The sequence below is a fragment of the Vanellus vanellus genome (genome assembly GCF_965231255.1).
Source record: "Vanellus vanellus genome assembly, chromosome: 2".
NCBI lineage: Eukaryota > Metazoa > Chordata > Aves > Charadriiformes > Charadriidae > Vanellus > Vanellus vanellus.
The window spans coordinates 110,675,006-110,687,938 of record NC_138906.1 but is presented as its reverse complement, the minus strand read 5'-3'; the positions used below and the strand labels follow the sequence as shown (position 1 = coordinate 110,687,938).

Here is a 12,933-nt window from a genome sequence, read left to right as displayed (position 1 = left end):
TGAATATATTGAACAAAATTGGACCGAGTATTGACCCTGGGGAACAGGGGTAATGCTGGTTACAGGCCTCCAACTAGACTCTGTGCTGCTGATCACAACCTTCTGAGTTCTGTCACACAGCCAGCTCTCAATCCACCTTGCTGTCATTCATCTAGCCCACGACTCCTTTGCCTTAGGAAGTACAGGTCCTAAGGCCACAATTTCACAAGGGAAATGTATTCCTACCATGTTCCTCAGTCTTTTTAACTCCCCTAATATCTTCCACATAGTCCTACACTCAACAAAAATATCTGGTGTTATTTATCCTTGGTGTCTCTCATATTTGGACTTTTCCTCTCTACGTTGTAAGACGTCAGAAAATGTATATGTATTTTCTCATTCTCTCTTCTCTCTCCCAGAAAACTAGTAGATGTTTCACCCACATGGAACCTACATATTCCCTGGGAGACTTTGCACTTTTGTGCCTTCTCCCAGAATATTGCCCTTGCAGCAGATGTTGTTTATTACACATTTCAAAATCACAGCTTAATTTAAATGCTAAACAGAAAACACTATGATTATTAGATTGTGTTCATGAGAAACACAGAATATGCATGCTCTTATTAGAGTACCTGTTTGTTTTCTCTGTGATCTAGTCAGAACTGTTAGCTCTGAGTATTCGTTCTTTATGGATTTTAAGCAATGGAGACACTTTTTCTAGAAGCAGATTTTGACAGAATTTTAGAAAATAAAATTGGAAAAATATTGATAATAATAAAAAAGAAATCCCAGAAAATATTAATATACTTACGTCTTGGCTTTTATTTTTCATTGTATTTTAAAAAAGTACACGAATTAAAATGCTTAAAAGGATAATCATTTCCTTGTGAAAGTTTACAACACCGATTGAAGCCATTGATAACCACATTAAAGGCCATGTAGAAGACAGACTTCTTCCACTGCTATGCAGTTTATATTCCAAGCCCTCGTGAGTGACAGGACCTAACTTTCTTACAGGCCCTGCAGATCGTTGCTTTTGGCCAATAAAGTTGGTACAGGGAAAGTAAAGAGTTGAGTCACATTTTAGTTTTTATAGTATCTGTACATGCTTAGGAGATTAGAAACCCAAAATGCAATATGAGCAGGACTTAAAGGAGGGTTGATTTCTTGATAAGTAATAGAAGAGTTACACAATGTACATATATTTATGCTTCTTACCATTCCAAACAATGAATCCCTGATGTATCCCAAAACAGGTGATCCAGAAAATCAGTGCAATTGATAAAGATGACCCACCAAATGGCCATCAGTTTTACTTCAGTTTAACAGCAGAGGCAGCAAATAACCACAATTTTACACTGCAGGACAACAAAGGTAAGGGCACTTTGTTGGGTAAATATTCACCACTAACATCTTTCTTTTTGAATATACCATGTTGATTATAACCTACATGAACTTCTATTCTGGTAAGGACATAAATTAAACTACAATCCTGCAAGATAATTTTATCTGTAGATCATTTGTCAAGGGAATTGAGCTATTGTTTGAATCATTTAAAGCCTTGAGCCAAACAGAGCAGCTTCAAAATCTTTTTTTTTCCCAGCACTCTTCTCACATTTTTTTCCTTGTATTTATAGGTTTTTATCTAAATTAGATTTTACCTTGGGCAGTGACTGAAAAATTTCCAGGAATTCATGTTTGATTAATATAACTCAGGGCATAAAAGATGAGTGCACGGTAAATCAAGAGGTTGTTTGGGTTTTGGCTTTTGCTTTGGTTGTGGGTTTGTTGTTTTTTTTTTTAGAAAAAAACATCTTTTCAGTAAGTATGCCGCCTATTGAAGAATGTTTTTGATAATAGAAGCTGCCTACAATATTTACACAGGCTTCTTATGACCATTTCCCCAAAGACTTATGCAAAGCCCCCCATTGACATCACGTTTCTATTAGTTAAAATATCTGAGAACACACTTCTAATTAGTGTACTCATTAGTTACACTGCATAGTAGGGCAGCTGGGCACGTAACAGTCAGTTTAGCTATTAGCTGAAGCAAATAGAACTAAATACACACTATGTTACCTTTGCATTGCTCTTTTATGCATCAGTACTAAACCAGAGCTACAAAGTCATCCTTATTAATAAAACAAGAAAAACAGACATATGGTGGACTAAATGATACTGTTTGCACAGCCAGACTTTGAACAACATTCACTGAGTATAACATGTGACCTAATAAAGTTATCTCACGCAGCTATTTATTGCTTTACCCTGCATGTAGTTACTGACGTGCTTAATTTTCTTCATCTGAGCAGCTTGTTGTTTGAATCTAAAGACTGTAATAGTAATAATGATCAAAATAATAAAAATGTATTAGAATAAAACTCTCTTCAGAAATCTGACATTTTTACAAGTACTGTAAAGTGTTTAATGAAAAGACTGGCCCTCTTCCAGAAAACTTGTAATTGGAAAAAAAATAATAATAGACTTGCAATGCCAGTAAAATCAGTGGACAAGACACAACAGCAGTTGCCTCTTTTGATGTTAATTAATTTTATGCATATCTCATATGATGCTATATGGAGAAGTGCTTGCGTATTTTGCCAGATAGGTCATAATAGATGACACAATAGGATAACTTTAGAGAACTATCCATCTATCTGTCTATAAATAGATAGATAAGTAGCTAGATAGACCGACCGACCGACCGACCTTTTCTATGCATTCTAGGAGATGTAACTCCCTACCTCTCAGGAGCTGTCAACCTGTATTGAACACAGTGAGTTTTGCACATATTTTCTGGAACACATGGACCTTTTAATCACCCAACTCAGAGCAGCATCGAGCCACACATTTTAGATTGATATTAGTCACCTTGACTCTCAGATGAGACTGAAAACATGTGCGTGTCTTTGTTACATGTGCAATTACCTGTATTTGTGCACCAACTGGATTTTTTTGGCATTAAAAAAATATTTCATTGATCGTCAGAACTTATTCTCCTATTAATATGTTCATCCCTTCCATAAATATAATATCCGTATCTGTAAATAATTGAAATAGATCCTTGGAAATTAGACCTGAAACAGGTATATAGAAACTTAATCTGATCACTGAAGGGTATTTTTTTTCTTTTTTATAATGATTTCATCTTCAACTGTCTATCAGGAGTGTGGAACTGTGAGCTTAACTAAAACCAAATAGACCTCTGCAATTTTGAAACAGTCTTGCGTGGAAAATATAAATCTTTTGGTTTAGTTTGGTATAATTTCTCAACCGATTCTATCTCTGCAGCTTCAAAAATACGTGACCAGGAATAATACAGATAATATAAATGTGTTTTAAAAGTCTCCTAAGTAAAGGACTGTATTATTTATAGATTGTGTTTTAGAAATGGCATGTATTTTACATTTATGTTTTTATTCCTTTATTTAGATAACACTGCAACAGTATTAACCAGAAGAAATGGGTTCCGACGACAGGAACAGTCTGTTTTCTACTTGCCAATATTCATTGTGGACAGTGGATCACCTTCGCTTAGTAGCACCAATACACTCACCATCAGAGTCTGCGATTGTGATGCAGATGGTATTGCTCAGACATGCAATGCAGAAGCATATATCTTGCCTGCAGGACTTAGCACTGGAGCCCTGATAGCAATATTGGCTTGTGTCTTGACACTGCTAGGTACGTCTTCTTGTTACCCTTATTTTCTCTTCAGTGTATAGTAGCAAAAGATGAAGAGATATGTATATATGTATACAAGCTTCAACATCTCCCCCCCCCCCCCAGCCCCAATTTCTGTAAACAGGGACACCAAACATTTCAGGAAGAACAGCATTTTGTATCATGAGACGCACAAAATCTATAGTTTCGCATTTTCAAGTTCAGATACTTTTTTTCTGTGTCAAGCTACCTCCAGAGGTATATATGAAATAACAGTAAAAGAAAAAAAGATTACTTGCATCAGGTGTAATATTTAAGAGACATACAATGCAATTTGTGGAAGTATTTGGTTTAGCATACTCACTGTACAACCAGTATCAGTGTGTATCCCTTTTTCAGACAATTATTTTTAAACATTTATTGATTTGCATAGAGCAAAAGACATTCAGAAAACACAACAGATGTAGTTTACTGATGGGTGTCATATTTAACTGAATATCTTCTACAGAATGATCTCTTGTTACTTTTGCAACTGGTGGCACAGTTGGATTTTTTATTGTGCATTGAAACTGCAACTAGACAAAAGATGGTGGAAAACAGTGGAACACCGTCAACATCTTAGTTTGGTTAGCATTGATCATTTCACACCCAGTCCTTAAACAAATTGACTACATGGTGTTAGCAAAGGCGCAAATTAAGGAGTAACAATGAAGGATCAACCTGCAGGATGCAGGTGCAGCTGAGCAAAAGTGCAGCTTTGCTTATTGTCAGAAAGTTCATGTGTTAAGAAGGGTACCGATTCAGCACGCAAGAATTTTCTTGAGTGCTGTTATAAATGGAGCGATTTTTCTATTCCCTGGCTGTACATATCAGTCTAAGGGAAAAGGAGAGACCATAGACTCCTCAGGTTGGAATAATCCCAGTGGTGATTTATCTGTCACTGTTATCCAAGTAATTTGAATAGGTCAAATCAAGAGTCTTTTGTCCACACTTCTGTTCATGGCAGTATTTCAACAATGTATAGATTTCCCTTCTTATTGACTTTGATTGACCTCACTGTAAACTGTTAGAAGGAAACGTCCCTTCTGCTACAAATATTTCTAAAGGATGCAAAAGCAGAAATCCTCTTGCATTGTTGTTAGAGAGTAAGAAAAGTTACCGTCTCTGCAATGAACCCAACCAACTTACTCAATAGCTGTGGCTAGGAGGTGTCATTCCCAGAATTTTCCATCTTTGTGACAAAAAGAACTAACAACATAAGATTGTTTAAACTCACTTAACACATGGTTCGGCCGAGGATTAAGGAGAAATGGAAGGGGATGATTGCCAAAAGTTTTAATGAACATTTTTAAAATACCATTTTTCTACTAGCATTTCTAGGCCATTTATGTATCCAAATGAATTTTATTTGGGTGTGAAGCAAAATGGTAGAGCTCAAAAAGATATACAAAAGATTCTCTCATATCAACTGGCATTGGCATCAGTGGAAAACCACCCATTTAAAACTTTGGTTGAATGTACTTAAGAAGAAAAGTTCTGTAACAATAGCAATTCACTTAATCCCAAATTGAAATGTCACCATTTCTGTTATACATAAAAAGGAAGTTTCTGAAGGGTACTTAAAAAGCTACTGTAGTCTGACCTGGGTATAAGCTTTTTTTAAAAATAGAAGCTGCATGTCTTAAAGAAGGGTATGGAGTGGAGACACAGTGCGTTACCAGGCAATAACTTGCTTATTATTGTCCGTACACCAGGATTGAAATACAACCAGTAAATCAAGAAGCCTGAATTTTTATTCTGGTCACTTTTAGTGTGCCAAAAAAGCATTTGCCAAAGAATTGAGGATAAGGTCTTGAACATGGTGTTTGAATAATGGCCTGTGTACTGAAGAGGAATCTGGCGTGTGACCACCTTACCACTGATTTTATTGGCCAAAGAATTGGTCTTCCAAATTCAGCTGTCTGAATGCATCACCACTGTTTATTCAAATAAACATTTGTATGTGCTGTCGTCACTTCCAATCTGAACTGTTCCTTTTGGGTACAGTTCAAAGCTGCAGGCACAGTTTAGGCTGCGTTTGGATGCTAACCCTGGCCTGGAGTCCTGCGGTTTGCTACTGTATCCTGCTGCTGTTTTGTTCCCAGCCAGGTGCCAGTCTTCACAAGGAAGAGGTACCTAAGCATCACTGCTGCCCAGTGAAACCCCAGTCAAGTGTTGTTGCTTGTCTGGTCCCAGAGCCTTTCTTATTCTCTCATTTGTTCCTAGAAGACATTTTCTGGGACCAGCTGAATAGCAGTACTGCTAGGAATTTACTTACTCCTTTTTCCCTTTTTCTTTTCACATCTGTTCCTGAGAAAAAAATCTTGAAGACCCACTAGCACAGCATAAAAAACAAGCTTCAGCTGTTGGCAAGTAGTTCCAGGGCTGGGGCCAAGGGATGCACCTTTTTGTGTAAGAGTTTATCAGTGAAAAGAGGAGACAGGCTACTGGAGCAATATTTTTTTCTGACCCAAGATTAACTTTGCAGTGCAAATCCGGGCACGTTTGTCAATATCATCTCAATGTGAGTGCCAGCTGTAAAGTGGAGGAGGCATGAGATTTGCATGAATGTCACGGATACGTGCATTCTGGCACTAGTATCTTGAATGCTCAAGAAGCTCTTATCATCTTAAAGTTAGTATGATGTACTTCGATATTTGTTCTTGCTCCATACATCCCTATGTCTAATAAATAACCATTTGTCTTGACCAAGGCTCAGATTGTCTCAGTGGGATTTCTTAGGGTTAACATTTTCACTTAAGCGACCAATCAGTTTTAGATAATCACAATGTTTTCGCTGACACTGAGAAGTAAGAATGTTACTAAATCATACTAATTCAATATAATTGCATATAACACGGTGTAGACTATTTTTTCAAAGTAAAATGATTTTTAAAAGTTAAAAACACTTTATAAAAATCTTTCCCCTTCTCATATTGACTGATGGAGATTACATTCTAAATTTTATTCCACAAGAAAGTTCCAGTACTTTGTTAATTACTCGAAAACAGCTTTATAATTTTTCAATCTGCAGTGAGGCTGTTTTAAAGAAAAAAAAAATTAAAAAAAAGGTCCTCACAATTTATTCCACAAAAAAGCATATGAAAAGCTACTTTGTATTCATTTTAGACTGTAGATAATTTTTAAAGAAATGAGTAGAAATTTTTTAACTCCTCTGTAAATTATATGGTAATTTAATTCAAGGTAATTTGTTTTTCAGTTAGCATCTTCCAGACACAATAATTGCTTTTGTGACAAGTGTTTAGCATAATATTTGTACATAAAATCACACAAAAAAAGAATGTTCACCTGTAGATAACCCAATCATATTTGAGAGGTTAAAGCTTGTCTTTGTATTGAAACAATGGAAATCTAGATTGACATAATGATTTTTCATTATTTTTGTCTTCCATACTTCTTAATGTAATCTATTAGTCCCACCTATTTTCTTAGAATCACTAAAGAAAGCCTCCTATTAGTTTGGTATTATGGTTTACAAGTTAATAATACATTGATTAAATTTCAAAATACAGATTTAAATTATTATTTTTTTCAGTTGAAAGGCAAGGAATTTATTATCACAATACCTACAAGAGCTTAATTAAATCAGCACACATAATTGTGTGATTTGAAAAAAAAAAAAAAGAAACAGTCCCAGGCATAAGGACCTTATTCTCTAAATAGGTAAAATGTGTACAGAGTGACTATGCAGTACGTGTGCGTTGGTTGTATCCATATTAAGTAATTTAAAAGGTGGTTGAGTACGCAATGCAGAAATTGTTTCCTGAAAGTTATAGAACCTATTAGGGTCACTCAGTGTGGGCATTTGAAGGTCACAGTCCCTTGCAAATATCAGTCCAAATGGATTAAACAACACATAGATGAAGTTTGTTAACTGGGAATTAAATGCAGGTTTCCTAAGTCTTGGCCTCAGTAATCCCCAAATCTCATCTGACTGTACTGGCAACTGCAAGGTATAACTAAATAGGTTATTAGTGTGCTGCTTAGATGGCTGAGGATCTCCAATCTTCAGCTTTATGAATCATGACACACCTAAGGCATAAACCAATGTGCAGATTTGCTCGCAGCTGATGCGGCTTATTGCTATAGTAAATGCCAGGCTTAGGGGTATAGCGTATACACTGCATGATAATGCTTGCGGTTTCGTTCTGTCCCTTACTGTAAAGCCCTGCATGTAGTCTTCTCCCTCAGGTTGTCTTAAGGCTTTTATGGCTTCCTTCCAATTATGTTGCAGTTGCCTTCAGTACAAAAGGAAAGATTAATACTAAACCAGAGATATATGCTCAGGTGACATAAGCCTGACTTTTTACCAGCTCATACAAAAATGGAAATTTCATAATAATTCCATAAAGCACACTGCATACTGGCAAAGCAAAAATCTACTCCTGTATTCAAAGACATTTGTTTAAAGACTGATTTGGGTGAACTGAAACTACTGATATCTTTACATCTATACTGACACAAGGATATAAATAAGTGTTACCGCAGCTAATATAAACACAAATGACATTTTCTCTTGGCTATTGTACCTGTTAAACAAAATCAGCATTTCTATCAATTCAGGTAAATCAGAACGAAAAGGTCAGTTTTGATCTATATTTATTAGTTCTGATTATCTAGTCTTTATAATTAGTTAGTTGTAATATTGATTGGTTTGTTTGTTAAATCGCATATGAAATCAGTACTGCCATTTCATCTCGTTAGCACAGTTCAGTGTATCAGTATGGAGCCAAACTCGTGGCCTCAATGTGCAATACATACGGCCCTAAAGCTTTTGCATTCCATTGCTTCTTCTCTAAAAAGCATAAAATTAGGTTTTCTAGACATTCAGCCAGTCACTAATTACTGACTTAATCTCTGCTTAGTGATAAATATAGGGAAAAAAATCCACCATGACTTAATGAGAAATGGGTAAGCTTTAAAACCATTTTTACTTGATTTAGATGTCAGTGAAATTTGTTTTGGGCTTGTATTCATGTCTGCAGTTCTAGAAATACAGCTACAGCTTTGTGAATTTAGAGGTTAAACGTTATTGCTCATAGGTTTTTGAAAGCCTAGAAATTAATAATCTCATAAAGCCATCTAAATGATAAAATGTTTAACCTTTAGAAAGATTCCTTGTTTTTCTTTGGTTCAAGAAAGTGTGAGATGTAAAAGGAATATGATACAAAACATTCGTTTTATCTTGATTTTTATTGTACCTTTAGGCGTACCTGCCTATTAAGTTTCATATTTTTCACTTATTAGCAGGTATTTAACTTTCAAAATGAGGTATGTTAAGAGGGACAGTGGTGTGAAAATGCATTTACACTTGAGTAAAGGAGATGATTAGATGCTTATTTATGTGGCAATAAAAATTGTGGCAGTAAATGTTAAAAAAAAAAATAAAAAGTTATGTCAATAGGCATCTTGGCTTAAATGTATATTTGTACTGTCAGCAAGGTAATTTGTCTTTCACTTTAAATATCTTTTATAATAAGGGAAAACATTTAGAGTGGAGTGCGATTATTGTCTCTATGATGACAACTTTATGTTCTCTGCTGTAGAATTTACAGCTCAATTTGTATTATACAAATATCAGAATGTTTTGAAATTTCACAAAAGCCACTTTAAAGGTCAAAATTCTATATTGTCAAACTGCTTATGTAAATATTGTTCACAGAAGAATGCCCCAAAGTAGTGGCTTCCGAATTCGATACATAAAGCATGAATGAGGGAGATGCCAGGGGCAAAAAAGTGAAAGTGTGATGCTGATCTTGCAGTATTATAGAGTCACAAGGCATCTGTTAGTAGATGGATGATTAGATGTGTGCCTTGTAGCTATTGAAAAAAGGGGAAAAAATATTGCCTAATGTATTTGTCAAAAAGTTTAGAAAAAAATTGAGCTTGTTCCAGTTTTAACTTTAGACATACATAGCTCCAAAGGAAAATAAAAAGAATTGCAGATGGTCCATCTTTAAAGTTCTCTTATGCTTTAGCCAATTCCAAATAGTACCATAACATCTGGAGCCGTATGATACGGTTTTCTGCCTGTACAGTTTCTGACTGGTTTATTCTAACCATGTGATCCTAATATTAAATCATGCCTCATGATGACTAGACTGATATTGATTTTAAAAAATTCCTACATGAAAGGGAGGGCTTTCAAGATTTCAGCCCTACATTATAAAATTTGTGGAGGTCCCTTTTGAGACTCCATAGGGGGGAGGCTTAAGCTTAATTTTATCTATATGGGCTTTTGCTTTCCAGATGTTTATACAACATTTAGTTGGCATATCAAAGTACTGTAAGTAAAGATCGTAAACCTTAGACATATGAACGCATGTCACATAATCTTAAGATTAAAAATAAACATAAAATCAGAAGAGATTAATTGAATGTGGAATGACACTTACTTTTCAATGTACTGTTATTTTTACAGTCATAGCGATGCCTGCTATTTTCTAGGAGTATCATTAACTCAGCAAATGTTATCCAGATGCTACAATACCGTATTAATCTTTTTCTGAGAGGATGATTCACACTCCATCATGTCCCACAGATGGGTGCAATATTCATAATACTAGTTCCATATTTTGTGTGTTAGCAATGATGTTTCTCTACCAAAACTGTATTTGAACAAGAGGAGCCTTGAGTTAATTTCTCCCAGTTCTTTTGGCTGTCGTTACAGTTTAGTATTAGCTTTCAAGCTGAAAGAAACTTTAAGGATTACAACTAAAAAAAATAATTACATTTCTAGAACTGGCTGATCCAATAAACTTCAGCCCTAGCACTTCCCGTTAGATGTAATTCATAAACCTGAAGTACAGTACTTTGCACTTTATGGGAAAGTGAGGTCTTAGATATTTTTTATGCATGAACTAAGACAGCCTAATTTTACACATTGCTTAACAATTCAGTGTTCTCCAATCTATGAGTTTTTTATTTTTTATTTTTTTTCCAGCAGAGTTTGGCCATATACTTTAGTTCAGTCACTTCCCAAACCATGGTTGTTAAATTCTATTCAGTTACTTTATGAATGTGCTTTTATCGCTTGGACAATTAAGAGTTCAGGAAAATGTCCTTTTTTTTTATTTCATGGCTGTGAGTTTGTAATAGTCAGACTGAACTAGACTTAAAATTTATGGTTAGTGGACAGCGTAAGAGATAGAATTAGAGATGAAGACGTTAATCCAGAATGGTTTTGGAAATAGATTCCTTAACGTCTAAAAAGCTTATGGTTTAAAAGCTGTTTCAGAAGCTGCTAGGTTTCAAATCTAACTGCATAAATTGCCTGCTGTGTCCTTGGGTCTTTGCCATATAAATTAATGAGTACTTCCACCGCTAAAAGAAATATGAGGAAACCTTAGCATTGCTAAAACTCCAGTCTTTCTGTGTTCCAGTTCTCGTCTTGCTGATTGTCACCATGAGGCGGCGGAAAAAAGAGCCCCTCATTTTTGATGAAGAGAGAGATATCAGAGAGAACATTGTCAGGTATGATGATGAGGGTGGTGGAGAAGAAGACACCGAGGCTTTTGACATGGCTGCCTTGAGAAACCTCAACATTATCCGAGACACCAAGACCAGAAGGGATGTGACACCTGAGATTCAGTTCCTGAGCAGACCGACTTTTAAAAGCATCCCAGATAACGTCATTTTTAGGGAATTTATCTGGGAAAGACTAAAAGAAGCTGACGTGGACCCCTGCGCGCCACCCTATGACTCCCTGCAGACATACGCGTTTGAGGGGAACGGCTCGGTGGCAGAGTCACTCAGTTCTTTAGATTCGATCAGCTCAAACTCTGACCAGAACTATGATTACCTCAGTGACTGGGGCCCTCGCTTTAAAAGGCTTGCGGATATGTATGGGACTGGACCAGACTGCTTATACTCATAGCCTTGGAACCTTTCTCTGAAAATGCACTGAAGAATACTAAAACAGAAAACTCAACCTTACAGACTGAAGAAAGTTGTAAATATTTCTCCATTTTTAACCTTTTAGGTTTTTTTGCCTTGCTGGAACATATCTTCATTAGACTTGTCCTAGGGACTGCACTGACCACACAGAATATGAGCATTTGGTGGCTTTTTTGATAAAATGAAATGCTCAGCCACGTTCAAATAGATAGCAACCCTCAGATACCTGCAGAGGCAACTCACTTGCAGGAGTATGTTATGCACTGTGACCTCAATGAGCCAATGATACTCTGTAGATGCCTTTGCAGTATCGCTATATTGAGAACACAGAGTCTCTGGTATGAGATAAGTGTAAGAAGAAATAAATTTACAGATATAATATATCATTCGGTACAACATTACAATATGTAGTATTTACAGATGCAAGTTTTTTTTAACAAATTTTCTTTACAGTGTTGCATGCAGCTTGCTAGGCCAAAAGCAGAAAGGCAAACATGAAAAAAGAAACAAAAGCCCAGCAGATCTTTTTGTTTGCTTGTCTTTATTTGTTCTCAGAGCTATTTAATTAGAAATCTCTGTAATTTTCTGGGTAGTTTTATGAAAAATTACTGTTTGTACAAAGAACTTCCACAATGTCATCAACTTACTGAAGCAGTTTACAAACAGCATAAAATGAGAAATACAGAGGGGTATTCTCATAGTTGAAAAGTTTTGTGATGCCCATGTAGGTATAGAAAAGATGTTGCTATCTATTTGCTATTTTTTATTATCTCTTCTGATTTGTACAGGAGAATTTATCCTTTTTTATTATTATTTGTCATAAAGTGTTATATTTATTTTGGAGCTCCAATCTCCACTAAATTCAGGTCCATTTTACTGCCTCATGGTATTAGACTTGTCAGAACATGCTGATTTTTCTTCAGTCTCAGATAAATGTAGGAAATGAAGCATGGAAATGGAGAAATTACAGTAAAGCAATCTCGCCCACCACTCGTCTCTCAGAAAGGAGAGCAGCTACAAGGACATGCAGTTGTTCTTCTGAGCCATTACAAAGTCTGAGACATTTAAATAAAATATTTGTACATTGAACTTTTGGAAAGAAGACTACAGAGGTAGTTGGGAGTGTCTTTAATGCAAGATTTAATTTTCAAGGTTAAAAATGCTATATGCTTCAAAGACTGTAAACACTTTGCTTTTCTCCTTCCCCTTCTCTTTTGCTGCTGATGAATCACAGTAAAAGACTTTTCGATTTCATTCTTATGTTAAGCAATGTAATGCTATTAGCTCCAGAAATCATCTTTAGATCCTGTTGCACATGAGTATTTTTCCCCAAAG

General features: G+C 35.7%; 1 protein-coding gene across 1 annotated transcript in view; it reads left to right on the top strand.

Annotated features, from left to right (window-relative positions):
• The window catches only part of CDH7 (cadherin 7), a gene marked incomplete at both ends in the record, with an annotated part of 71,514 nt that extends 59,936 nt beyond the window's left edge, over positions 1-11,578 (top strand). Inside the window, 3 exons of the mRNA XM_082499629.1 lie at positions 1,236-1,353; positions 3,412-3,663; positions 11,085-11,578. Coding sequence (XP_082355755.1) covers positions 1,236-1,353; positions 3,412-3,663; positions 11,085-11,578 — 864 coding nt within the window. The remainder of the gene's footprint in view (positions 1-1,235; positions 1,354-3,411; positions 3,664-11,084) is intronic.
• Between the last annotated feature and the right edge of the window lie 1,355 nt (positions 11,579-12,933).